This window comes from Cherax quadricarinatus, chromosome 18 (assembly GCF_038502225.1).
Source record: "Cherax quadricarinatus isolate ZL_2023a chromosome 18, ASM3850222v1, whole genome shotgun sequence".
NCBI classification, from domain to species: domain Eukaryota; kingdom Metazoa; phylum Arthropoda; class Malacostraca; order Decapoda; family Parastacidae; genus Cherax; species Cherax quadricarinatus.
Window position 1 is genome coordinate 22,149,978 of NC_091309.1, and position 26,348 is coordinate 22,176,325.

The 26,348-nt window shown below is 40.7% G+C and overlaps 1 protein-coding gene across 1 annotated transcript in view; it reads right to left on the reverse strand.

Annotated features, from left to right (window-relative positions):
- for (cGMP-dependent protein kinase for) overlaps positions 1 to 26,059 on the reverse strand; it is a 1,322,775-nt gene extending 1,296,716 nt beyond the window's left edge. Inside the window, exon 1 of the mRNA XM_070086331.1 lies at positions 25,676 to 26,059. Coding sequence (XP_069942432.1) covers positions 25,676 to 26,007 — 332 coding nt within the window. The 5' untranslated portion in view covers positions 26,008 to 26,059. The remainder of the gene's footprint in view (positions 1 to 25,675) is intronic.
- Positions 26,060 to 26,348: the final 289 nt, after the last annotated feature.

Below are 26,348 nucleotides of genomic sequence, written 5' to 3' on the forward strand. Positions count from 1 at the left end.
GTTGGAAGGTACGAGAGTATTTATAGTCATGTTCAGAATGTTGAGGTCAGGTGGAGAATGCTGCATCTGATGATCTACCGGGTGGGGTTATAGAGTCTTGGGTAGCTTGGCAGGGGTATTGGACAAGTTGTAGACCTTCTGCAGTGTTCTATGTTCTTATGTGGGATAGCGATGAAGAAGTTTCTTGGCGAGTGGTTCAGCTATGTTATAGAAGCCATTGTTCTGGTTGAAATTGTTGGTTAAAGAGATGAGCGATGATTCCAGGATTCTTCTGTATTGAGTGTTGTCTTCTGTGGCTATAAGTCTTGAGTTTCTGTAGTTAATTAAATGGTTGTGTGAATTGCGATGTTGTACACAGGCATTCCTTAACTACAGAAACTCAAGACTTAGAGCCACAGAAGACAACACTCAATACAGAAGAATCCTGGAATCATCGCTTATCTCTTTAACCAACAATTTCAACCAGAACAATGGCTTCTATAACATAGCTGAACCACTCGCCAAGAAACTTCTTCATCGCTATCCCACATAAGAACATAGAACACTGCAGAAGGTCTACAACTTGTCCAATACCCCTGCCAAGCTACCCAAGACTCTATAACCCCACCCGGTAGATCATCAGATGCAGCATTCTCCACCTGACCTCAACATTCTGAACATGACTATAAATACTCTCGTACCTTCCAACCCCAGGTAGATCCGTGTGTGACTTGAAAAAGCCCACTGTGTGGGTGAAACGTTGTCAATAAAGGATCACATTATACTGCATTTGTGTTTATATTTCCATATCATGTGTGTGTAAACACTGTCCTTCTAGGACCTTCTTCAGAGCCCCCTACAGATGGAAGTCACTGGAGGCAAGAGGCTGTAATTGCATTTTAGTAATTAAAAATAATGCACGCAGACGTTGCAATCGACCCTCGTTATGATGTGATATCAGCACAAATTTTCCACTATATGACTAATATCATAATATTATGCGAGCTGAATGTTACTATCAATAACCATGGGATCCGGATCGCGAAGGGAACAAATGATATTATGTTCTTGGTAACAAAGGGAATAAGTAAGGGAGGCAAAGTCCACCGCAGCAGGCATGGGAACTGTCAAGTGTCCAGAGAATAGTTATCTGGAATGATTTTATCTTTTGCCAGAGTAACAAGGCAACTATCACGCCACAAATGAGAGATAACGAGAGAGAGGGGGGGGGGGGAGAGAGAATTGCCAAGCTGTCTAATGATACTGCATTTCTTAACCCTTAACTAAATTTGGTATTGCTCTCCATTATTCATGTTTAAGGACGACAGAACTTACCAAGTTGGGATAATGTTGGTAGATATCTTGAATGTTTGTCTTAGAAACAATACGCTCGTTCTCAAGATAAAGCAACGACCAACTTAGAAACAGTAAACTCCTTCACATTATAAAGCGATGGTCAACATAGAAACAGAAATAAATCTCTTTCACAAGAAAAAAAAAAAACTTAAAACCAGTAAGCTCCCTGACAAGACAAAACAGCGACCACTTATAAACAATATGCTTCACAAAGATAAACAACCAACTTAGAAAAAAGTAAGCTCCTTCACAGGATAAAACAATGAAGCGTAAAGAAGAAAAGAATGAGAGATTACAGTGCCAGTGTGTGATACGTAGGAATGAGACGATACCAAAATTTTTGCCGATACCGATAGCGATACTTTCTCGATACTCAACAAAATGCTATTGCTCAATAGGAATTAACTAACCCAGGGAGGTTAAATATTAAATAACCATTTCTCTGATATGCCACTGTCATTACCTCTTATTAATGACAGACATCCCTCGTCAGGCTTACAAACTGAGAAAATTAAAACAAAATTTCTGAATCTACATATTAATACCCTGATGAAAATACTATAATCAAAACATAGTTACGAAAAATAGTCTGAATAATTTACAAGTTATATTATGCATGGAACCGAAATATCCAACACTTATAATAACGTTTATTTAAAGCTTTAAAAAGTATTTGAAAACTGAAAAAAACGGTACATTATTACAATAACTGGAAACTGAAAGTTCAAAATTTAAAGTTCAGAACGAACAGCAGCCTCTCTCCATTATTAACCTGAATTAATTGATACATTTCCTTTATACATTTTAAAGTGTGTTAAAAACTTTAAAGAAACATATTAAAAAAATCGTATATTATTCTTTGGCTAGGGAGCCTAGAACGGTGTTCATCCCACAGATTTTTAACAACAACGGATATAGCGCCACTCCACAAAGGTGGAAGGAAAGCAGTTGGAAAGAATTGTACACCGACAGCTCTGACGTCCCACATTACAATAACTTCTGAAAGAATTTTAAAAAGAAAGATCGCATATCATATGGATTCGCAAAATTTCCATTTAGGGCACCATGGGCTTAATGCAGGTCGCTCCAGCCTCTTGCAACTACTGGACCATTTATCTGCAATGGTCTTGGATGCAATGGAAGACAAAGGAAATATAGTGGTAGTATACAAAGACTTTGTCAAAGACTTTGCTAAGTGCGACCGTTGTGTAATGGTTCATAAAATGCGTGAACAGGAATAATTGTAAAGGTAGGTAAATAGAACACAAAAAAGTAGTTCAACAGTGTTAAATCAGAGGCTGCCACAATGGAAAGCTATATTCCCCAAGACAATATTCTTCCCCATAGTTTACCTCATCCTCATATCGGATATAGATGGGGATACAAATCACAGCACCATATCATTCTTTGAAGACAATACTAGAATTTGTACGAGTGTGTCATCTCCAAGCAGATATAAACCAGGTCTGCCGTAGAAACCTACATGTATCATTTTCACTGAAGATAAATTTCAGTTACTCTGGTATGGATAAACTGAGCAAATAACAACGGAGTATAAAACAACATAAGAACATAAGAACGAAGGAACACTGCAGAAGGCCTACTGGCCCATGCGAGGCAGGTCCAAGTCCCTACCGGCTTAAGCCAATGCACCCAACCTAGTCAGGTCAGGTCACATTGAGTTAAGGGAGGAACACGGCAACCGACCTGTTAGCACAAGCTATCAGGTCTAACTCACACCCACCCACATCTACTCATGTATTTATCCAACCTATTTTTAAAGCTACACAACGTTCTGGCCTCTATAACGGTACTTGGGAGTTTGTTCCACTCATCCACAACTCTATTACCAAACCAGTACTTTCCTGTTAGCACAAGCTATCAGGTCTAACTCACACCCACCCACATCTACTCATGTATTTATCCAACCTATTTTTAAAGCTACACAACGTTCTGGCCTCTATAACGGTACTTGGGAGTTTGTTCCACTCATCCACAACTCTATTACCAAACCAGTACTTTCCTATATCCCTCCTGAATCTGAATTTTTCCAACTTAAAACCATTGCTGCGAGTCCTGTCTAGGCTAGATATTTTCAGCACACTATTTACATCCCCTTTATTTATTCCTGTCTTCCACTTATAAACCTCAATCATATCCCCCCTGATTCTACGTCTTTCTAGAGAGTGCAGTTTCAGGGCCCTTAGTCTATCCTCATAGGGAAGGTTTCTGATACATGGGATCATCTTTGTCATCCTCCTTTGTACATTTTCCAGAGAACTTATATCCATTCTGTAATACGGTGACCAAAACTGTGCAGCATAATCTAAATGAGGCCTAACCAAGGATGTATAGAGTTGAAGAACAACCTGAGGACTCCTATTATTTATGCTTCTTGATATGAAGCCAAGGATTCTATTAGCTTTATTGCGAACACTTATGCACTGTTGTCTTGGTTTCAGATTACTGCTAACCAGAACTCCTAAATCTTTTTCGCAATCCGTAATATTAAGATCTACATTATTTAGTTTATATGTGGCATGGTTATTGTCCTGTCCAACATTTAGAACTTTGCATTTGTCTATATTAAACTGCATCTGCCACTTCTCCGACCACTGCATCAGTCTATTCAAATCTTCCTGGAGTGCTCGAATGTCCTCGTCAGAATGAATTCGACGGCCTATTTTGGTGTCATCGGCAAACTTGCCGATGTCGCTCTTTATGCCCTCATCTATGTCGTTTATGTAGATTGTGAACAGCAGGGGGCCCAACACTGACCCCTGTGGAACACCGCTCGTGACGCTTCCCCACTCTGATTTCTCCCCATTTATGCAAACTCTCTGCTGCCTATTTGTCAACCATGCCTCTATCCAGGAAAAAATTTCTCCTCCTATTCCATGTGCTTTAATTTTCCTCAATAGTCTCTGATGTGGGACCCTGTCAAAAGCCTTACTGAAGTCCATATACACAATATCATATTCATTACCATGATCTACCTCCTCAAATACCTTAGTGAAAAAAGTTAATAAATTCGTAAGGTGTGATGTAGTTCAGCTGGGCTTGTGAGGTCTCTGGAGAGACCTAATTTGACCAATTATATGGTCACACCTTGCCTTGGCAGGCGTCTGTAGCCACGCCCACGTCTGAGGTCTTTTGTTCTTGACGCCTCAGACCTAGGCGTCAGGTCGCAACACGTGGTTGTGGAGGGTGCTTGGACCACGATAAAAGCCCAAGGAAGAGCATGATCAGGAGATTCGAGCGGAGCTGCTGCTGGGGTGCAGAGCTCCTGAGCAGACTTCCAGCGGAGCTGCTGCTGGGGTGCAGGGCTCGGGAGAAGGCTGCTGAAGTCTCTGGAGGAGACTGTTGGAGGCACTGGGCAGAGTACTGGCTTGGCGCAGTACTCGTGCTGTGTAGGTCTTGGGACCTGTGGCTTAGTTCCTGTAGTGAACTGCCCTCTGAACTATATTGTAAGTTACATTCATTTTGGTCAAGTTGATTGTATTTCCCTGTCTCACTGCTTATTTATGTGTACCACCCCATTTATCTGAACCCCAAAGATGTACTCCTGTTCCCAAATATATTATTGTACAAGGACTTAATAATAAACTGTGTTTGAGTAGAATAGTAATATTCACTGTCCCCGTTATTTTCCCCATTTATTTATGTTTAGTTAAAGTAGTGAGAGGGTGAGTAGTGTAGTGTGGTGGGTAGAGTAATGAGAGGTGAAGGTGTAGTCACCAGTGACCTCACATTACCTACCTACCTCTGCATACCTCACTCCTACCACCTCGCCTGTCCCCTACCTACTGACTCCCTCCGCTTACCCCCCAGTATTCCCCTAATCATCCCCCCCCCTTTTACCCCCATATTCCCCCAATCATTACCCCCCTACATGACATGGTGTCTAAGCGGTGGTGGTTCTTATTATTTTTATAGTAGGAACCAGTCCCATGTGCCTTATTTTTGACTGCTCGGTTATACTTGTGATGCTACCATTTGCTACCATTTGATTTTGTGTTATTATAATGATATTATAATCCTAGTGACCTTAACTGTCCCTTTTTGACGGTGGGTCTGAATAATTGTTTGGGTGTAATATTATATTTGGTGGAGTTGGTTGTTGGTTTGAGATAAATGGTGGAGAATATCAGTATTTGGGTGAGACTTTTCGGGGAAGCAATTACTGGCCGAAATTGAATATTTACAGAGGAATGAGAAGTCACCCAGCCCACCTTGGAAGACTCACCCACAACTGTCACCCATTGAAGAGTTGCCTATAATTGCTGTCCACCTGATGTGCCCAGTCACCCAGCTGATATGCCAGTCACCCAGCTGATGTGCCCCAGTAGATGTATTGCTGCCTTGGTCTGTCATCCAGTGTAGTGGGTGTCTGTCTGCGTCACCCAGCCTCTGTGACCATCACCCACGGACCGCCAGTTACCCGCAGTTGCCAGGGATGGGTGACCGCACCTGCTGTTGATGACCTGAAGTGACCTCACCTCACCTCGAGCAACTGACCATAGCCTGCTACTGCTGATGTCGGCTGCTGTGATGCTGCTGAGATGCTGTAGCCGTGCTGCTATGCTGTGGCCGTGCTGAGATGCTGTAGCCGTGCTGCAATGCTGTGGCCGTGCTGTGTGCTGCTGTGATGTTGAGATGCTGCGGCCGTGCTGTGATGTTGAGACGCTGCTGCCGTGCTGTGATGCTGGGACCGTGCTGCGATGCTGTAGCCGTGCTGCGATGCTGTGGCCGTGCTGTGTGCTGCTGTGATACGGCCGTGCTATGTGCTGCTGTGATACGGCCGTGCTGTGATGATGGATATGCTGTGGCCGTGCTGTGATGCTGCGATGCTGCCTAGCTCAAGAGGAGATGGCGGTGATGCTGCAGTGGTGTGTGAGGGATTCTGGCTGGTGTGCCAGGACAGGAGAATCTACTATGAAGGAGTTGCCATCCTCGGAGATGTGGAAGGAAGTGAGCCGCGAAGATGGACTCCAGCTGCTGGGACCAGCCTGCTTTCAAGGGCGGTATGGAGGCGTATCCTGCCTTGCTGGTCGACCTGTACGACCGGTATGCGGGGATGCCCTGCCAGCCATGAGAGACAATTGAGAGTGTGAGATGTCCCCAGCCTACTTTGACTTGCCAGAAGTGTTAGTGTTACCTGTGTGAAATAAGGTGACCTTGAATACGGTCCAGTGATTATGGCCGCCTTGTTTTATGAGGCCAGTGAATCCTAGTAGTGGCATAGGATAATGGAGGGTCTTAGCTGCGATGCCTGCCCTGTCTCGATTTTCAGATGTTGTAGTGCGCATGTGAAGTGTGCCGAAAATGCGACCTTGGTGGTCGTGAAGTGGTCCAGTTGCAGTTACTTGAAAGAATGCAACCCGTTGGAGCAGTTTTCCACGCCATAGAAGCCTAGAGAGGTTTGGCCCAATGGTTAACGTGCGAGGGTGACTAGCATTGGCTAGTGCATTTCTAGTAGAAGTAGGGAAGGCACTGGAGCCCGATATTTAGGTTTAAGGAGAAATGACGGGTAAGGAGGCTTTGCACCAGAGAGCGACTATTATGCTGGCCAACTGCCAGGTGTACTGATTATGCTGCCTTGTGGTAGTTGAGGAGGTTGAGGGAAATATATGTAATTGAATAATTTTGTATTATGTATAATTTTGTCTTTGTATTGTAATAGAATTAAGGGGTTAGGATTAAAATAGTCTAATAACTAGGACAAATTGTCTTAGTTCTCAGATATTTTAAATTGGGGGAGAAAGGGGGATGTGATGTAGTTCAGCTGGGCTTGTGAGGTCTCTGGAGAGACCTAATTTGACCAATTATATGGTCACACCTTGCCTTGGCAGGCGTCTGTAGCCACGCCCACGTCTGAGGTCTTTTGTTCTTGACGCCTCAGACCTAGGCGTCAGGTCGCAACACGTGGTTGTGGAGGGTGCTTGGACCACGATAAAAGCCCAAGGAAGAGCATGATCAGGAGATTCGAGCGGAGCTGCTGCTGGGGTGCAGAGCTCCTGAGCAGACTTCCAGCGGAGCTGCTGCTGGGGTGCAGGGCTCGGGAGAAGGCTGCTGAAGTCTCTGGAGGAGACTGTTGGAGGCACTGGGCAGAGTACTGGCTTGGCGCAGTACTCGTGCTGTGTAGGTCTTGGGACCTGTGGCTTAGTTCCTGTAGTGAACTGCCCTCTGAACTATATTGTAAGTTACATTCATTTTGGTCAAGTTGATTGTATTTCCCTGTCTCACTGCTTATTTATGTGTACCACCCCATTTATCTGAACCCCAAAGATGTACTCCTGTTCCCAAATATATTATTGTACAAGGACTTAATAATAAACTGTGTTTGAGTAGAATAGTAATATTCACTGTCCCCGTTATTTTCCCCATTTATTTATGTTTAGTTAAAGTAGTGAGAGGGTGAGTAGTGTAGTGTGGTGGGTAGAGTAATGAGAGGTGAAGGTGTAGTCACCAGTGACCTCACATTACCTACCTACCTCTGCATACCTCACTCCTACCACCTCGCCTGTCCCCTACCTACTGACTCCCTCCGCTTACCCCCCAGTATTCCCCTAATCATCCCCCCCCCTTTTACCCCCATATTTCCCCAATCATTACCCCCCCCCTACATGACAAAGGCAGGAACGCCCCTTTGTAAAACCATGCTGAGATTCGTTGATTAATTTATGCTTTTCAAGGTGGCTACGAACTGCCTCGGCAATTATTGATTCCATAAATTTTCCCACTATGGAGGTTAGGCTTATTGGTCTATAGTTCGAAGCTAAGGACCTGTCACCTGTTTTGAAAATAGGTATCACATTTGCCATTTTCCACTTATCTGGCACCATGCCAGTTTGTAGTGATATGTTGAAAAGATTAGCCAAAGGTGTGCTAAGCTCCTCTTTACATTCCTTTAGAACCCTTGCATACAGTTCATCAGGGCCTGGGGATTTGTTAGGTTTTAATTTATCTATTTGCCTAAGGACCATGTCACTTGTGACCCTAATCGTGCACAGTTTATTATCGTCCTGTTCTACATAATTTATCATTACTGGAATATCGCTGGTATCCTCCTGTGTAAAAACTGAGAGGAAGTATGTGTTAAAAATTCTACACATTTCCTTATCACTGTCAGTGAGCTGACCCGAGGAACTTTTGAGTGGGCCTATCTTGTCCCTGATCTTACTTCTGTATACCTGAAAGAATCCTTTTGGGTTAGTCTTCGATTCTCTTGCAACTTTAACCTCATAATCTCTTTTTGCTTTTCTAATTCCCTTTTTTATTTCTCTCTTTAACTGAATATATCGATTTCTTAATTGCCCCTCTCCTCTTTTGATTTGCCTATATATGCCTCTCTTTTGACCAATCAGATATTTTAATCTATTGTTCATCCATTTAGGATCATTTTTGTTTGATCTGATTTCCCTATTTGGAACATAATTTGACTGAGCAGCTAGAACTATGCCCTGGAAAGCATCATATCGGCAACCATCACCACCTACCTGACCCCTAGTCAGGTCATTCCAGTTCAGCCCACCTAAGTAATTTTTCAGTCCTATGAAATCAGCCAAGCGAAAGTCAGGGACGGAGACTTGATTGCCATTATTAGGGGAATTCCATGATATGTTAAAACTGAGTGATTTGTGATCACTCTCCCCAAGCTCATCATTAACCTCAAGATTATTAATTAGTGTTTCCCTACTGGCAAGAACCAAGTCAAGGAGGTTATTTCCCCTAGTTGGCTCTGTCACAAACTGTTTTAAAAAACAATCCTGGATCGTATCAAGAAAGTCACCCGACTCTAAATTTCCTGTCAAATTGCTCCAGTCAATCTGTCTATAGTTGAAATCTCCCATTAGCACAACATTTTCGTATGTAGATGCCTTACGAATTTCGTCCCATAGAAGTTTACTGCACTCCCTATCAAGATTTGGGGCCCTGTAAATCACACCCAAAATTAGTTTTTCTCGGCCCTCGAGAAGCTGTAACCAAACAGATTCAGTGGCTGACGCTTCTAATTTAATATCTTGTCTAACACAACAATTTAAATTGTCTCTGACATACATCGCTACTCCACCACCTTTCCTGTTGACCCTGTCAGTGTGGAATAATTTATAGCCTTGTATGTGACATTCAGAGGGCATCTCTCTATCTTTCAGATTGAGCCAGGTCTCTGTTATAGCAATAATATCTATGTTTCCTGCACTTGCAATTAATCTTAGCTCATCTATCTTATTTCTAACACTCCTGCTATTAGTATAGTAAACCTTAAGGGAGCTAGTCCCTTGCTGCCCTCTGCTGTCCCCCTTTGTTTGCTGACCTGTTCTATTGTCTTTATTTATAACTTCATGCTGAATGCCTTTTATACATTTAATGTTTCCAACCCTAGTGTTGCAACCTGCTTGTTTCCCACACACACCCATACCTCTATCTTCCATCAGTTTAAAATCATAGGCATTTCACCAATGGCCTTCTCAATCGAGTCTGCAAGTGCTACCACCCCTGCCCCAGAGAGATGAACCCCATCCCTTGCATACATATCATGTTTGCCATAAAAGTTGTTCCAGTTGTCAATGAATGGGATTGCAAGCTCCTTGCAGTATCTGTCTAGCCAGCAATTTACACCAATTGCCCTAGACAACCATTCATTTCCTACTCCCCTTCTAGGCAAGATGCTACATATGATTGGGATCCCTCCCTTAGACTTAATGAAATCTATAGCTGACCTGTACTTATCTAGCAGCTCTTCTCTCCTACCCTTCCCAATATCATTTCCACCAGCACTGAGACAGATCATGGGCTTGTTCCCATTACCTGACATGATATTATCCAGTCTGTTGACAATGTCCCCAACACCAGCTCCAGGGAAGCACACTCTATCTCTCATCTTCTTATTCCTATTACAAAAAGCACGGTCAACATATCTTACCTGAGAGTCACCAACCACAAGAATGCGCTTACCTTCATTAGCAGGGGCAGTAGTACCCTTACCTTCACTGGCCACTGAAGTACATTCATCCTGGAGAACAGAGAAGCGATTTCCTACCTTCAGATCTTCACTCTTAACTTTCCTTACTCTGATGCGCCTCCCATTACTGTGAACAACTCGCCACTTGTAGCAGGTGCTGGGCTGCACCTCACTGCTGGTAGCCGTTGCTACCTCCCCACCTACAGCCTCCTCACAGTGAGAGACAGACTGCACCTCACTGCTAGAAGCCTCATTCCCCACATCTCCAACCACCTCACACTCTCTCCCAGGCCCATTGAGGTGGACCTTCAGCCTCCTAATCTCCTCCTGGAGAAGCAAGACCTCCTCCTTCAACTCTCCAACCTCAGTTTTTAAAACACTGCAGAAGCAAGCCATGCTTTGTAACCGTCCACGCTAATCCCCAAAGCAGCTCAGGGTCTGTGACCTCACGTGACGACTGACCACTGACCACTGCGACGACTGACCACTGACCACTGATAACTTTGGCAACATTATCCCGTGTAATCAAATGAATTTTGAAAGTTAGTAATGTTGATTTTCAACACACTGCTTCTTGAATAATCTCGGTGATGTGCGCTGCTGCGTGTGATCCAGGATATGGCATCGCTCTGAGACAACAGTACTCGGAACAAAATCATTGCTGCGGCAATATCCAGTTAGCAGTAATAGTTAAATTTATAACGGCTTCATTCAATACATTTGCCCACATACCTGCGGTGAAACTAACATAGTATGCTTGTTTTACCATATTTTTTTTTTTAAGACAAAAAATTTGTATTGTAAATTACTTCCTGGTTTGAAGCTCACAAATTTTAGTGTCTTCAAAAGTCTGTTTAAACCTCACAATCGTGAGGTAGATTAGTAATTTTATTATTTTAAGCACATAGGTAATATTACTTAATTAACATTCTAAAAGTATCGGCCGGTATCGGCAACCTTTTTAACCGATGCAAATATAATAAAAAATAGCAGATAGTGATATCGATACTTTGGTAAATCCCTAGTGATATGTAAGAGATCACAATGGCCAGTGTGACATGTGAGACTATAATGCCAGTGAGATATGTGAGAGATTACAGTGCCACTGTGATATGTGAGAGATTTCAGTGCCAGTGTGCAATATGTGGGAGATTTCAGTGCTAGTGTGTGATATGTGAGAGATTTCAGTGCTAGTGTGTGATATGTGAGAGATTTCAGTGCTAGTGTGTGATATGTGAGAGATTTCAGTGCTAGTGTGATAAGTAAGAGATTTCAGTGCTAGTGTGTGATATGTGAGAGATTTCATTGCTAGTGTGTGATATGTGAGAGATTTCAGTGCTAGTGTGATAAGTGAGAGATTTCAGTGCTAGTGTGTGATATGTGAGAGATTTCATTGCTAGTGTGTGATAAGAGAGAGTTCAGTGCTAGTGTGTGATATGTGAGAGATTTCAGTGCTAGTGTGTGATATGTGAGATTGCAGTATCAATATATGATTTGAAATTGCATTGCCAGTGTGATATGAGCGATATTATAGTTCTAGTGTGTGCCGTGTGAGATGTTACAGTGCCAGTGTGATATATATAAGATTACAGTGCCAGTGTGTGCCATTTGAAAGACTATGGTACCGGTGTCTGCCATCTGAGAGATTACAGTACCAGTGTGTTAATTATCTAGCTCTTCTCTCAGTAGTCTCGTCTCAGTGTATAAATATTTTGAACATCAAAATGGTATACAATACCGACAGGCTGGTAGGTAAGACACATAGGCAACAGTTAGGCAACTTTATTCCGAAACGTTTCGCCTACACAGTAGGCTTCTTCAGTCGAATACAGAAAGTAGGCAGGAACAGTAGAGATGTGAAGACGATGTAATCAGTCCATCACCCTTGAAGTCGTAGAATTTGAGGTTGTCAGTCCCTCAGCCTGGAGAAGTTCAGTTCCATAGTCAGGAACTATCTGAAGATCAAGCGACAGTGCGGAGACTTAAATACTTTCGGAAGGAGAGGTGCAGAGTAGTAGTAGTAGTAGTAGTAGTAGTAGTAGTAGTGAGAATGTAGCCACTGAGAGGTCAGGTCCCTCTCAGATCCAACAGTTCTCACTGGAAGGGGTTGTCCAAGGTGTTTTCTGTACCAAGAGGCCATGTGTTGCAGTGTCTGACAAGATGAACATCAAAATGGTATACAATACCGACAGGCTGGTAGGTAAGACACATAGGCAGCACTGTCGCTTGATCTTCAGATAGTTCCTGACTATGGAACTGAACTTCTCCAGGCTGAGGGACTGACAACCTCAAATTCTACGACTTCAAAGGTGATGGACTGATTACATCGTCTTCACATCTCTACTGTTCCTGCCTACTTTCTGTATTCGACTGAAGAAGCCTACTTTGTAGGCGAAACGTTTCGGAATAAAGTTGCCTAACTGTTGCCTATGTGTCTTACCTACCAGCCTGTCGGTATTGTATACCATTTTGATGTTCATCTTGTCAGACACTGCAACACATGACCTCTTGGTACAGAAAACACCTTGGACAACCCCTTCCAGTGAGAACTGTTGGATCTGAGAGGGACCTGACCTCTCAGTGGCTACATTCTCACTACTACTACTACTCTGCCCCTCTCCTTCCGACAGTATTTAAGTCTCCGCACTGTCGCATGATCTTCAGATAGTTCCTGACTATGGAACTGAACTTCTCCAGGCTGAGGGACTGACAACCTCATATTCTACGACTTCAAAGGTGATGGACTTATTACATCGTCTTCACATCTCTACTGTTCCTGCCTACTTTCTGTATTCGACTGAAGAAGCCTACTGTGTAGGCGAAACGTTTCGGAATAAAGTTGCCTAACTGTTGCATAAATATTTTACTACGCCAATGTCCTGACCTGACCTGACCTGATACCCAACGTCAATCTTCTTACGCTTCCAGTTTTTTAATCCTATTTTCTCTTTTTCAGCCAGGTTAATTTCACTTAACTTGGAATAGGTCACATTAACCTAAAAGAACATGCATTTAACCACAAATGAGCAAATTAAAAAAACTACCGCCATACGATGGCAACAAGGCGGCGCAGAAAAAACAAAGTTCAGAATTAAATGTTTATCACTGGTGGTGCAAGAATGAATTTCCTGTGTATGTTGATCTCAACAGTATTTTTCTTTTATTTACAAAGCACTAGGAGAAAGAAACTTATGATGACGTTTCGGTCCGACATGGACCATTAACTAGTCACACACGCACAAGCGCGACGCTAGGGAGCCAGTAAAACCGTTAGGCTATTCAATGCTTTCAACATTTACCATTTCTAACATTATCAACTTGCTGTTGCCATGACCAATTCATTCTCGTGTACTTATTTAGAATTAGTTGGCTACACGTGTCAGAAAAAATTTAGATGAAAGGGAAAATATCCCCACCATTTATGGGAAAAAGAGATGCTGGGTTCTCAAGTCAGGCAAGAACCCTTTAGAAAGAGTGGCACCCTTCCCAGAGAAGTGGCCCTCCACTGCTAGGCACAAGACTCACCACCATGTTTAGATGACCCAATGTCCGGGAGTAGGGGGGTCAGGGGACGGGGTGTGGGGGGTCACGGGAAGGGTTGGTCATAAAGACTGGAACCCAACTTCATAAGTCGTGTGTACACCGCCAGGTCTCCCGCCAGGCAGCACCAGCTCTGCTAGATAACCTCTTCATCAACCGTGATTTAATGCACCTATATAATTAACTGTTGCATGTAATCAAATGACTTGGCCAGCTTTGCTACCATTATTATTATGGTTTATTATTACGGTATTATTATTGTATATTCCTGTGTAAATACTAAGTCCAGAGAGGTTGGGGATTGGGGATTGGGAGATACCCATTTTCTGCCAAGCTCAAAGGCCTTCATTAAGTCTTAATAAACAACATTGTTCTCTATTAACGTCCATTACCCCAAATACCTTCGTGAAAAAAGTTTGCACATTTCTTAGGCCCAAAAAAGAAAAGGTGTTGAGACTCCTCGATCGAATTGTTTATCGAAGTGACTCGGGATTGCGCTTGATATATCATCCTGACAGAGCGGGAATTTAAAACTAATGACACATCTCTCACTATTTATCTCATTGGCCATCTTGCACATCTCGAGCACGGTAACTATTCGCAATGATTTATTAAAAATACTATCTAATAGCTTACAAATTCTTTCTAGGAATTCTCTAAGGATCCTTGAGTGTTCGCCGGGGTCCTGGAGTATCTACTTGCTTATATTCTCACAAGTGACTGTGATTCTGCGTTACTTACCTCAGGTGCTCTTTAAATATTCACTTCTAGGATTTAACTTGTAACTGTCCCATTTTACGATAGAAGTAAAATATAGCAATACTCAAAGTTTTTTTTCAAGTCAGCAATATTTATCGTCGAAATCTAGTTTACCTACAGTAGCTGAACATCTACGCAGATTTCTCAGATACACTGAGGAAAGCGGAAGGTCGGGTTTGCCATCTCTCATAAAATGATCCCACAAGGCCTCTCAAGGGTTCAGGTTTTTTTATCTAGAAACAATATAACTTGCAGGAGATTCCACCATACCGAAGGTGATTAATACTAAATTTATTTTTTTTTGTGACAGTATTTAATAAGAATTTTTTTTAAGTTATTTCCAGGTCTATGAACCTTGATTAATGTTTGTATAAAATGATGAAGGTAGCTTATACCTGTGACCAATTTCGAGGGCTTTTTTAATCTACCAGTCCGACCTTTGGTAGGGCTTCCTTGATTAATAACCGTTAAATCAGGCTGTTGCTATTACCAACCCACTGGCCCACATAGCCATCAAAGCCTGGTTGATAGGGTGAGGTGTAGTCAAATGATTAAGCTATATGGAACTTGGGCGCGCCTGCTCAGGGTCAGCTTCCATCAAGAAAGTAGTTAATTATATTACGAGATCAAAAGACCGATTGAATCATCACATTTTACGTACCCATCTGTGAGGAACATTTAAATTCACGCCAGAGTTGCAGAGCGCGGGCAAATAGCGGAGCATCGCTGGCGAGGGAGGAAGACCCCGTCACTGCCTGTTAATAACCTTAATGACGAAGCATGTTGGTCCACACTATACTTCAGCACTCACATGAAGTGTGGTGTGCAAATGAACTTACTGGCAAGAAAAGAGAGCTCCGATTCAGACCTGACGACATGCATATTTCATGGGAATATTTTTCACTGTGAAGCGTTCAACTCGTAGGGGGTCATGCAACATCTGGGAACTTAGAGGTAAAAGGTGTGATCCGAGGAAATTGGAGATAATCAGGTGTGATCTGAGGTAGCTTCATTTTTTTTATCCAAAGCATTTTTTCATCAGCACTAAGGCACCACCTTGAAGAGTAAGTACACAAGTACTATTTAAGATTTCTAAATTTGATTGGCTGGCATAGGCAAAAATCGCATAGATTGTTTATATGTATTCCGAATTTTACTGAAGTGTTAATAAATGTTCTCGCTGTTGAATTAATAGTTTGTCTTTCGTTTCTTGGGTATGTGATAAAACTCATGAATTCTTCTGCTGAAGATTGCCACAATACCTAAGCTGCAACAATTAAATAACCCACATTTTTTGTTCTGCACTATTATCAATTCACAAGTTTAAAAGAATAACAGGACGGACCTAAATGCCATCTAATGTTTCTTCCCCATGTGTGGGGCTATTTGTGAACTCGGGTGAGGGTATATAACTACGTACATCCTCCTGCTACCACCACCATTAATTCCTAGCTATAACAATACAGATCCCTCCCATCTACCACCAGTCCATCACTCACACTTAATGTAAACAATATATCGGTAGCGATATTTTATTCATCAGGAAAAAGAACAAGTGTTTCCTAACGCGGGTCTTAGTCATAAAATAACCCGCTAACTGCAGCTTTTGATCATGTGACCAAGGCTTTCCCTACTTTACCGGTCCACCCTGTTTAAAAGAAAATCAAATGGTGTGCTTGGTAACGCAATTTATCCCTTACTACATTGTATCGACTGCCACTGCTGCATTTCCAGCAGCAGCGCTCTAGGCATTATAAGACTAGGTGGGTGCGGTGCAGCCAGCAGTTTTTGTGAGAGCTGGCGCGTCTAGGAGCGACAGCGTGACAGTCTTACATCTAAACACGCGTTCCAAGGATGCTCATCGTCAGCCTGATAATGGAATTGGTCCAGAGCCATGTTTTACATCGCTTATTAAGACATGCTTGTAAGATGCAGTAGTATTACTCTCTCTCTGATGCAAAGTAGCTAAAGCTTATTTGCCTGTTTAAATGCAACAGAATTTCTGTTGTTGCGCGGTGGTGTGGGGAGGGAGGTGTGTTGGGAGAGGGGGGGCTAGATACTGGTGATGCTCTATCACCAAGAATTATATCTATCCTTCACTTAATGATCGAAAATAATTACATAACATTCCCTAGGTGCTTATGACCCTAACAGATTTAACGCTTTCCGATAATAATAATAATAATAATAACAATAATAATCTGTTCTTGTGTTGGACATTATTTACAAGATGGCCGTGGGAGCTAAAAGTTAGCAGCACTTGAAGGCACAAAAAAAATAAAGCCTAACATTGATAAAAACATTGAAAATATGCAATATGAATACTTGTAAATACATATTGTAATAACTCGTCGTCTCGCAACACTCCAAGAACATCGTCTATCATAAAACAGTTCCAACATCCTTGTCCGAGTAACTACACCGGAATACCAACAATGTTTACATGAATACAAACATAAAAACGATGCGTAAGGCACTGAGCATGCCATCTCGACATGAATAATTCAGGGCTAAAAAAGCCGCATAACAAAACTTGATTTTATCGGACAACGTCTCACTGTGTGACCCACTAAGTCTTCGCTTTGCTAAGTTGTCGGCTTAGTTATCACTAAAACGATATTTAAAATATAATACTCTTCGTGTAGACGCATAAATTATGTGATTACTGACGAACTGGGTTTAGTGGCCGCTGGCGGATACTGAACCAACACTCACAAGAAACACTTACTACTACTTAGTCCCACCCATTCTCACAAAAAAGTGATTCACGTTCCTGAAGAATACCCGAAGGATGTTTTCGGGGGTCAACGCACTCGCGGCGCGGTCTCAGATCAGGCTTCCTAGTGGATCAAAGCCCGATCAACCACGCTGTTACTGCTGGTCGCATGCAGCCCACCATATGAACCACAACCCAACTGGTTAGGAATTATCTGAAGAATTTAAAAAGTTCCCTCTGGAAGCGAATCAGAGGTTTGTTGGCAATTCCCCTTATGAATGGAGTTGAAAAGTTGGGGACCTCTGACATGCATAGTTTTCTCTCAGTGTACTCGTCGCGTCCCTGTTTTTTATTGGAGGTATTCTACACCATCTGCCAAGTCTCTTCTTGCTTTCATACGGAGTCACTGCAGTGCGCACGTTTAGGCCCAGTTCCTCCAGGATTTCAGATTTAAACGTCCCCTAATTTTTCCCTCGGCCATCTCGCTGCTAAACGCATCGCAGCGTGCTCCCTTATTTGTGGTTAAATAAATGCTTTTAAGCTTTTATCCCAAGCAAATCCCATCTAAATCAACTTAAGCTAAACTTAAAATATAGAAAATACGAGTTGGAGAAAAATAGGGTTTGAAACATTTGAAACAGCAAGAAACCTCGAGCAACACCTGCGTACAACACCGAAATTCCACCAATCATCTCATGAAATTCAGGGACGCCCGATTAGTGATCAAAGAAACTAATTTCCACAGACGCAAGTGCCTTGAATCAGCACTAATCGCTGTTTCTAATACAATTAAACAAAACAAAGGCAACTTCACCATCTCTGAAGTCTTAGCGAGAATCCTCCTGAAAACAGTAAACCCTGCCATCACAGTCTCTCCTGCTAATACTACACAAGCACATTACAGAGGATGAACATTGAAACAGGCCTTCTCTAATCCAGCCTCCAATAGAAATATTTGTCTAACCTATTTTTGTTACCCAAGTAATAGCTTGTATATCCTTTTACTCATGTGCAAGTTCTACCATATTGTATTACTACTACTACAACTTATATCACTACTGCTACTACTACCACTAGTATTGCACCTCACTCTAAGCCTATATATATATATACCCTCTGTGTCCATGTACTGTTTGTAACGGCTTGACAAAGCTCCTGGAGAGCGAAATGTTGCCACAATAAAATGTCACATTAATTGCACTTGTGTCTTTTTACTTTACATATTGTCGGTAATTTTACCAACATATATATAAAACTTTTTAAAATGAGAATGGGTTGCTTACTAAGCGTTTGACTTCTTAATTATTACACTTAGCATAATCTGTTAAGAAGGTAGCTAATTATTTATTATAGTGGTGCCTAATGCACCTAATGACAGTGAAGACGAAATAGGACTGGCAGATGTTGTAAAAAACCTCACTGCGCAGAGGCGCAATGAATGCACTAAGGCACAACTCAATACGTGTATGGGGATTAAAACTCTTCAACCTTTTTCCCTACTATATGAGGGTATTTGCCAACACGCCCTGGCTGTCCTAAAAAGGGAACTTGATAAAACGTTCCAATAGCAGAAAAAGCTTTGAAGGTTAACGTACCTTCAGCCACCACTTTTTTGCGTGAGAGTTCTTTCAACACTTACGTACATAAAAAGAAACTCAATGCTGGTGATGGCAAACGTGTACCTATTTCTAAAAAAAAAAAAAAAAAAAAAAAAAAAAAAAAAAAAAAAAAAAAAAAAAAAAAAAAAAAAAGTTTGACCATCAATAATGAACAAAACAATACACTTAATAAGACGAAGTTTTTTTTTTATATGCCTGCATATAAGTTCCTATTCACAATTGTGTCATTGATCTACTTTTCATCTTCATATTTGCTTTTGTTGTACGTATTATTATAACTAAGCGCTAAGCCCACAAGGGTCAGTTTTGTAATAAAATAGGTTTACACAAAGAAATTAAAGTTTTTTTTTCTTTTTTTTTTTTTACAGGAGGTAAGCAAAGTTAAGAGAACTGAAAGGGTACAGGTATTTAAAATAGATAAGAACCACTGCCTTATATAATGAATGGGAGTCGTGATTTAATATGCGTAGTGCAGTACGACCAAGTCTAATTATTATTATTTTTATTATTTTGCTGTTACTACATTCATGGGTCATACAAAGCCTAGAGAATGGGAGGTAATTAAGTTCGATGCAAATAAAGGGAAGCTAGTTCAAATTCCTTCAATTTATATCGCTTCACTGGCATGGTTATAGTTGTGACATAAATCTGATTATGCAGCTATGGTGGTGTTAACATGTATCTGGCCTGCGGTCAACATTATCCAGTGTTACGGCATTTACTAAATTATTACAGCGCTTGGGAAATTGTAGATAATCAGCTTTGATGCAGGGATCTGGAGGGTAGTTCCAACCCCTTGTATCAAGAGCCCTTCACCAGCATCAAGGTACCCGCCTCTTAAAAGGGACATTTATAAAGATAACCTTCGAAATTTCTTAAAAAAAAAAAAGAAGATAACTCTGCATCTAAAAGAACTGTTACAATGATTGTTATTTTGCAGCTAAATACATTGGTGTGTACTGAGGGATTTATCTCTACAGTTATCAGTTTGACTCAAGAAGATGCAGTCTCACGCTGTGTTCTTGTTCAAACTTTGTATTATTATTATCATCTTATATTTAGTGCTAAGCGGTAAACCCATAAGGGTCATACAGCGCTTAGGGTAACGGGTGGCGATTAAATTCAAGCCAAGGAAAGAGAAAGAGATTCCAATTCTTTGCATTAAGAGCCCTTCACATGCATCAAGGCACCTCCCTTGAAAGGACCATATTTGTATACCGAATTTCAGAATAATTTGTTTAAAGTTTGAGAAAACGAGGCTACTCGTGGGTCATCGACATTAGCTTTTCATGGATCACTGAGCTCACTTGAGAATTATTTTTAGTAATTTAATATTTTTTTGAATGTTAAACTGAAATCTTGAATGCTTCACAGCACATTATAGTACAATATTGCATTATTATACTCTAACTTTATAGTCTTCAGTGTAAAATATTTGAAAAATTATTCAACTCAAATAAGTAAACCAGTATGACGTTTGATAATAAAATTTTTACTGGTCTATATCAGACATAAGTCTGTAACTCAGCATGTGTTTTTCATTACATTATGAAGATGTGGGGTACAAAACACACTTAATTGGAAACACATTCACCTCATTCTCTAAGATATTTTTTATTTGTGTGCCGATATCACGACTCAAAACACTTCCACCCTTCTTTTCGAACCACGACATCTCCATATTTTTTATTTGTGTGCCGATATCACGACTCAAAACACTTCCACCCTTCTTTTCGAACCACGACATCTCCATCTATCTTTCTAGTACGATTATGTTCACAAAAAACTGACTAAACAATCTCAATGACTTAGAAGACCTTTGCCTCCTTATGAACATGTCTAAAATTTCCCTTTCAAATAGTACGCTAGATAATACGTAATAAACTTACTTCTGTTTAGAGCGAAATAATCTATACATAAATGCTTACAATGCACATAAGTTTCATTTTTACCCAAGTAGAACACGATTCAAGAGTGGGAGATCAGTCCTCCATGACTTAGGAAGACATAAGAACAAGAGCTCTGTAGTGTTATTACAAAGTTTCAAGCATTAAGATGAAGAAACCTTACATCTTATACCATCTGTACAGAACCAGCTAACGTATTACAACAAAATGAGAATGTCCATTGTGGAAGTACTCGCACAAGTCTACCGTAACAACTTTTGTTTTACATGAAACAACCATCAACAGATTGTCCGCTCAACGAAGTACATTCGACACCGGTGGGTAATACATATGTAAAAATTGTAGTTAGTGGGAGAAATATAATTGTACTAAATGAAAAGAAATTATTGGATTTAGTATAATCATAAAAACTAAAAAGCTAAAACTATATTATAAAAACAAAAACCATTCAAACCTAGAAGGAAAAGAACAGAGGTTAGGTTTTACTTTTTTTTTTGTTAAGAGCCATTCAGCGGCACCCAGGTACCTCTTGAGGGTACATGAGATGGGGGCTAATAAAATCTACCAACTGATGTAGCAACCAATTCCACTGAGTGATAGCGAGCGCCGCTAGTACTTAGTAGCTAGCAACATGTCTGACAACAGTGGTGATAAAAGATGGTGACTAACCCAGGATGTTTAGCATAACACAGATAAATGACGCAATATTTAAGTATAAATGATGCAATATTTAAGTATGACGTTGGTCGCTAACGATACAACAATCGTTACTCCTAACAAGTGTTACATCATTATTATTATTACTCTCATGGGAATGGGAGGTAATCACGTTAAATCTATGGAAGGGGAGGTCAGTTTCAATTTCTTGGATCAAGAGCTCTTCGTTGGCATTAATTAAGGCAACCCCCTTCCTTGAAAGGTACGTTTGGCAGTGGTAGCTATCACTAAGCATAAGTCGGTAGTATCTCAAGTCAGGTAGTGTGTTCTGAATAGTTGTCCAAGTGTACAATTTAATATAAAGCTAAAGCGGCTAGCTATTGTGCACCCCATATCAATCCTATGAACGGTAGCGAGTAATTTATTGTTCGCCTCATATCCATCCTATGGATATGAGGCCTTTTGGACATTTCATCACTCTTTCGAAGATTTTTAAATGTGGGATGTCTGGGCTACCGGTCGCTAGTGCTCTCCTGCCTCCTTCCTTTATTCATAGGAGCTATGTCTGAACTCTTTTAAGGTCTCTAGTATTTCACCTAGATCTAAGCTCTTTCTCCTAAGCGTACTGAGTGCTCGCTAGTGTCATTTTAGTGTCTTATGAACAGAGAATTCCACGAATCCAGTCTAGGTGTTGAATGAGCGGTCATGTTTTCAATTTTTTTCGAATTCTTTGGGACTAGTGCTTATGTTAGTTATTTGGTCTCCATGACCTTCAGATGTAATGAAAAAAAGTCTGCATTATCTACCCTGCTGAATATCACCTCATATTGGTCGTTTAGAATTTCGCAAATTTCTTCTTTATCGTGAAAGAACCTCCTGTGAATAATGGTCCCGTTCTACAGGTTGTTCTTAACTTGGATTTTGCGTATGTATAGAATTTTTTTTTTCAATAACCTGGATGACTCTTTGTTCGCTTTGTGTTTCTTCTGTCTGGTACTACAGCTTAAGTTTTTGTTCTATCTCTTGATCTCTCATATAAGATTAGCTTTCCTTCGCTGTGGCATTCACGTTTTTAAGCGAGTCGATAGTCCTTCTCTGTTCTTCTGTACATCTATGCACTCTATATTTGATGTCCTAGGTTTTCTCAATGGTATATATTTACTGCAGACCTCGTATGTTTCTGTGTTTACCTTCTCCAGGCACTGACAAGGATTTAGGGTGTTCATAACTGTTTTCCAGTAAACGTCTGATAATTCTTTGTTAATTCTGTCCCAGTCTATTTTAAAATTGTTGAGGTTAAATTTACTGAATATCACTTCTCTTTCATCATTACAGGAGTTCAGCACTCCCGAGTTTATATTCGTTTGTACCTCTATAATGATGTGATCAGAGTATACTGTGTTTGTGATTATGTCTCTTAGTTATTTTCTAGTTGTTTGTGAAGATCAAATCCCGTATATTTTAATTCTAGTGGGCTCTGTTATCTGTTGCTTCAATGCAAACTTTTCACATAACCAAATTAGTTCCCTGATATGTACTTATTGAACTGGCGTGTTTTCAGAAACTATTTCCAGTACAATGCTGTGATGAACCATCTTTCGTTATACATTTGGAAGGTTGAAAACTCCTTGGAGAATAACATTTGGTGTCAGATTTTAGAGATTTTCAAGACGTCTATCTTCCTTATCCGCTAATTCCTCAGCCGTTGCTGACGCTAGTTTATGTACAAAGATAATTACCAGACTCCTATTGTCCACTTTAAAACTTTTAATAAATCATTTAATGATTTTAAATTCTGTACAGTAAAAGATGTCTTTTGCATACAGTTCTACTCCTCCCAGCGACCGATTTACTGTCACACCTACAAATACTGCAGATTTCAATTCACAATACAAAACATCCCTTGTGAGAGTTAGTTTAATATCTTTATTATGCACCCCATACCCATCCTGTGGGTGGTAGCCAAAAGATTACAGAGGTACATAATGGGTCCAGGGACTGGAGCCCCCCCCCTTCCCTTGTGAGTTACAGTAAATGCTCTGAACATTCGCCTCTGCAAGGAGCCTACGTATATGGTTAACTTTGTCATTTCTATTTGTTTTCAAACTCTATGTTTGCAAAAAGGAAGGATATATCATTTGGGGTGTTTTGGTTTAGTTAGAACCACCGGTAATGTGCCATCTTGTGATATGGCTCTTGGGGGAGATATGATTTCTCCAGTGCTGTCAGTATTGTCATGTTGTATGGTTGGTCTACTATGGGTGGAATCTTTTCATTGTGTTCCACTGGTGCCAGGTGTCTCAGTATACCCTGTGTTTTCTCATTGGATTTCTTCGTCTGTTTCTTATATGGCAAATCATTCCCCCTTTGCCTCTTGATAAATAATTCTATATCGCTGCGCTTTCTTGGTGTTAAATTTTGGGCAGTTTGGGTCATAACACTGTTTTCTAATAATGAATTGCACATGCATGGGTGGGAGACCCAACACTTCACCAAAGCGGCACTTTCCCTTTCTCAACATGTTGGTACATCCTTTTCTATAGTTCATTCCATCAACTTCCCCACAATTGAGGTTAGGTTGATTGGTCTATAATTTAAAGCATATGACCTTTCTCTTTGTAAATGGGTATCATATTTACCATTTCCTATTTATCCTCTACCTGTATACAATATGCTAAGACAAGCTAATGATTTGCTAAGTTCCTCTTCACATTCCTTTGGAACCCTTGAAAACAGCTTATCAGAGTCCTGTGACTTGATTGGCTTAAATTTATCTAGTTGTTTGAGGACAATGTTAATAGTGACTCTGATATTGCATAATTTATTTTCGTCCTAACCAGCATAATTATTGAATTCTGGGATTTCGTTTGTATCCTCTTGTGTAAAAACAGAGGAAATATGTGTCGAGAATGGTACACATATCTTTGTCATTAACAGGAAACTTACCTGTGGTAAGTGGGCCTATCTTTACCCTAACCTTATTTCTGTATACCTCAAAGAAACCCTTAGGATCGGTCTTTGATTCCTTTGCAACATTAATTTCACATTCTCCTTTGGCTTTCTTTATTAATTTTTTCTTACTTCTCTTTTAAAGGATTTACACTGATATTTGCTTAAAATGTATGGTACCTTACTTTCATTAATAAGATACATTGATATTTCACATGTTATTATAATGTATCTCTATATTCCTGAACAATCAAAACACATACATACTAAAGAAAGTGACCATAAGGTTGACCACATACTTTACATTTGGTTTGATCATCTGTGCATGCCAAACTGCTAGAAAAGCTTGTAACCAAACTTACGCATAACTACATCAGTATCAGTCCGTCTTTTTTTTTTTACATTTAATATTGCTCTGTAACTGTGCTTATCTACGTTCATATCGTCATAATGTTACATATTTACTCAAGCTTCCAAATGTAAAAGAGGATGAAAGACTATTAAAAACATTAGATGAAAACATTGCATTACAGGATGTGGGCTCACTTTCACAGTGCCTCCCGACCACAGCATGTCCATACCGTGTATAATTATCTCAAGTATTTCATAAGAAAATAAGTCTGTAATACAAGATGATATGTCGAGTATCGCTGACACTATCCATGCCAACAGTGTATTACTATTATAATTTAAAGGATCTGTGATGTTTATCATGATTTTACTTTACAAGATCGACAGTGTCTATCATAGTTTACATGATCTACAGGGAATAATTGTTTATTAAATCTAATGTATGTTTATGAAGATTTATTTGATATACCTGGAGTAGCTTTCAGAATTAATAAGGTGATAGTGTATGACTATCTTAATTAAAAGTAATTAGTGTAATTCACAGTTTCAATGATTAACACTGTATGACTCAAACAGATGTAGTGTATGACTATCAAACAATTTTGCTTAAGTGTTACAATGCCTTGGCTGTAACAATTATCAAACCCACAAAATGGAATGAGACATGATGATATAAGCAGGAAAAACAATAAACGTGGAAGGTTGTATATCCATCAAGTTAAAAAAAAATACGCTCAACAAGTGTAGGTCAATTAGCACTGCGGTATTGGCGGTTGTATACCGCATGCAGTGCTGGTGGCAGCGGCTGCAAGGGCAGAATGAGGGCAGAACCACCCATCGCGCTGCTGCCACCTACTATATTTTCATCTCAAATTACCTTGAAGATTTGGGGACCTCAGGGAAGGTGGTCTGGCTGAGGACTGCCAACTCCTGAACCGTCTTCAGCGTCTGGGGTTCAGCAGAGATGCCCTGGGCTCTGGTCTTGCGAGCCCGGCCCTTGCTGCTCCCTGCCCCTGCTCCTGTGGCGAAGGGCATAACACTCTGGAATTTATCCAGTTGGGACTTGAGCTCCACGATTTCATTTTCTTTTACTTTAATCCTGGCTTCTAAATGGCGGATAATATCATCCTTTTTATTGAGTAGATCCTGCAATTCTACTGAACCCATTTTCTGAATACACTCATCGGCATCTTTCATGAATTGCGGCATTGCACAACAACACGTACCACCATCACAGTAGCCAAACAACAACTAACCCTACACGAGGTTTCAGACCTGTTCCAAGACGCTCATCTGCTCGAGGTCCCAATACTCTCGCACTGCATCAGCTGGTCATCCCTACTCAATAAAAACCTGCACAATCCTGAACCTTATTAACCTACAAATAATCACACGCTTAAAGATAAAAACGAAACGTCTGATACTGATTTCATACCTCACGGCTCAAAGCTGACTAAATATATGTAAAAAAAAAAAAAAAGAGAATGAAGCCGGTAGCAGTAGCTTGCATCCCTAGTGTGTGGTGGGGAGCGTCCCTCTAGCGGCGCACC